Source organism: Habropoda laboriosa, unplaced genomic scaffold (genome assembly GCF_001263275.1).
Source record: "Habropoda laboriosa isolate 0110345459 unplaced genomic scaffold, ASM126327v1 scaffold983, whole genome shotgun sequence".
NCBI classification, from domain to species: domain Eukaryota; kingdom Metazoa; phylum Arthropoda; class Insecta; order Hymenoptera; family Apidae; genus Habropoda; species Habropoda laboriosa.
The window spans coordinates 128,681-131,696 of record NW_017101081.1 but is presented as its reverse complement, the minus strand read 5'-3'; the positions used below and the strand labels follow the sequence as shown (position 1 = coordinate 131,696).

General features: G+C 29.6%; 1 protein-coding gene across 1 annotated transcript in view; it reads right to left on the bottom strand.

Annotated features, from left to right (window-relative positions):
* LOC108578005 (DNA-directed RNA polymerase III subunit RPC1) overlaps positions 1-3,016 on the bottom strand; it is a 37,962-nt gene that overhangs the window by 16,051 nt on the left and 18,895 nt on the right. Inside the window, exons 10-16 of the mRNA XM_017941249.1 lie at positions 2,737-2,872; positions 2,504-2,653; positions 2,087-2,422; positions 1,676-2,008; positions 1,460-1,597; positions 1,205-1,402; positions 892-1,128 (exon numbers count right to left, since the gene is read on the bottom strand). Of these exons, the coding sequence (XP_017796738.1) occupies positions 892-1,128; positions 1,205-1,402; positions 1,460-1,597; positions 1,676-2,008; positions 2,087-2,422; positions 2,504-2,653; positions 2,737-2,872 (1,528 nt within the window). The remainder of the gene's footprint in view (positions 1-891; positions 1,129-1,204; positions 1,403-1,459; positions 1,598-1,675; positions 2,009-2,086; positions 2,423-2,503; positions 2,654-2,736; positions 2,873-3,016) is intronic.

Genomic DNA, 3,016 nt, shown 5'->3' with positions numbered 1-3,016 from the left:
TCTGTCATACATTAATCTGAGGATCAAGATTCACCATTTTCTCAATTTTTGACACTATCTTTTGAACATCCGATGTAAAGGACATATGCGGTTCAAATATCTTTCAGCATACAAACATTGTGTCCTAATTGAATTTTTCCTACTTTCTTCATAAATAAGGTGCATATCTACTTGTTCTTTGAATAAAAATTTCATACTGACAATCTTATAATCACTAAATGAGAAACTTCTTAATACTGAAAGATGTCGAAAGTTTAATAATGCCATTTCGTGATATTTATACTATCTACTATTTGTTTACATCCGAAGTACTGAGCATAGCTTCAAACATGTTTCGTAATGAAAGTAATAGGATGCATAAAGTCGAATATCTCAAAAATAACAAGTTTTAAGATAAATATACCCTAGTACTTTTATATTTAGAATTCGCTATTCTATCTAATTTGACAACAAAAAGTTGGATATTACATAAAAAAAGAACAAAAAATTGACACTATGAAAAGAAACATTTAAGTACTTCAAACAAGTAAAGAAACAATTGCCACCATGTTACATCTTTTTTGCAATCATACAACTTTTGCAAGTTATGTTTTTGCTTATTGCTTGAAATAATGGAGATATTTGAAGAGAATAGAGTTGGAGAGACATTTTGTATAGTGTCTTCTGAAAAACAAATGTTATCTTGAAATCTCAGAGGCGCTTTCGCCCAGGAAGAATTGTGCCCATAATATGATGTCCCCCTTAAAGCAGAGTAAGTTTTATGTGAAGCATATTTTGCGAATAACGAATAATTTCAAAACTAATCGCGTAGAAAGGTTATAGTAGGACACCCTAGTAATTTGTCTACTTTGCCTTAAGGCAAATATATTTGCGTAGAAAGGTTATAGTTACCCCCATTAAAACCAGAGCTTCTGCTCTTGCTTCCTCAGTTTGAGGTAAATGTAAATTCATTTCATCACCATCAAAATCAGCATTATAAGGAGTACAAACACATTCATTAAATCTAAATGTTCTATGATCTAATACTTTTGCTTTATGTGCCATAATACTCAATTTATGTAAAGATGGTTGCCTATTGAATAATACTACATCGTCATCTCTAAGATGCCTTTCGACGATATCACCGTACTATTAAAGAATATACGCACAATTATGCATTTTTTAAACATAAAATGTAAACATATTTTTTACAAATAAAAATTACTTGTAAATCTTGAGCAATCTTTTGTCGGTTTCCGTATCTTAAATACTTTTTAAATTGTGTTTTTCCTTGTTGTATAAAATTTGCACCTGGATGTACCTCTGGACCATTTCTTACAAGTTTTCGCATCAGTTCTATATTTGATGGATTAACTTTTTCAGGATACGTTAAAATTTTTGCAACATGGATAGGTACACCAACCTAATAAAAAATACGTTATTTAAATATTCTACGTGATTCGTTTAAAAAAATACTCACCTGTTCAATTCTAAGATTAGGATCGGGTGAAATAACGGTACGACTAGAGAAATCCACACGTTTACCAGATAAGTTGCCGCGAAAGCGACCCTGTTTTCCTTTTAATCTTTGAACTAATCCTCTTCCAGATTTTTTTGGCTAAAATATTTCAATATTTGGTTAGTACTATGTTAAAGCAAGTGAAAAATGACATAATCTTGTTCATTAGGAGCTTACTTGCATGTTAAGAGGTATACCAGACATTTCACTGTTTATATAAAGAGCACAATGCAATTGTAGAAATTCCCAATCCTCATTGTACATTTGTACTTTGGCTCCACTTTGTCTATGTTTCTGAATAACATCATTGATAAAAACTATTTCTGACAGCTTCATTGTTAAATGATCCTCTGTTGTACCTGCTTTAAGGTCAGATACAACACTGGGTCTAATGCAAATCGGTGGTACCGGAATCCTTGTTAATATTAAATCTTTTGGTAATGCACACTCTGAATTCATTAATAATAGAGGAATGTCACTTTCTGGTATTTTTTCTAAAATACTTTGTACCTTAAAGTAAAATATTATTTTTGTATTATCAAACCTTCTAAAGCAAATATTAGAAAGGCAACACATGATATATTTTACCTCTAATGGATTTAATACATTAACTAATCCACTTTGAAGTATTCCTTCTAATGCCTTGTTATCTTCAAGCACATTGTTATATTCTGCTAATTTTTGTTGAACAATGGTATCTATTTTTTTTTTTGCTTTATACTTTTCATGAACTATTTTAAGTAAGCCAGCCTTTTTAATAGTTCCATTAAGATCTCCACAATTTTGACAAACTGTAGTTTTTTTAGCTTTATCCAAGATTTGTTTACGTAAAGCTTTACGTGTCAAATATCCAAAATTTGGATTTAACACTCTAGTTAAATAACGTTTTTTGTCTACTTCAGATAACATAACATGAGAACAATTCTATAAATCAAGACGTTGTAATTATTATCATAATTAATATATTAAATAGTATAAATTCAAACAAAATGAATGATAAATTACTTTACAAATACTTTGAAGAATACCAATTATGGATCTAAAATAACCAACATGAAAAACTGGCAATTCCAAATCAATGTAACCAAAGTGTCCAATACATTCATTTAATGTTTTGCCACATGATAAACAGTTAGTAGTATTATTGCAGGTTCCCTAAAAGTTGGTGTTAACAATTATATAAGAACAAAACTAATACGTAATATATGAAGAAAATAAAGCTTTTGCATTGTAATTACCATTCTCCTATCGAGAACCCCATAAGGAACTGGAGTATGTTCAACATCTTGATTATATAGATTTTTAGCTACAACATGCATGTGTGCCTGCCTTTCCATGCTGTGGCGGCTATCCACTCCAAACGATACATGAGAACTAATAAATTAACAAAAATTATTTAAAAATATGAATGAAGCACATTAAAATTTATACAAGAATATCAATATTGATTAAGTATAATAAGCTTTAACTTAATTTCTTTATCTTCTATAAAAACATGATTTTAATTATACAAATATA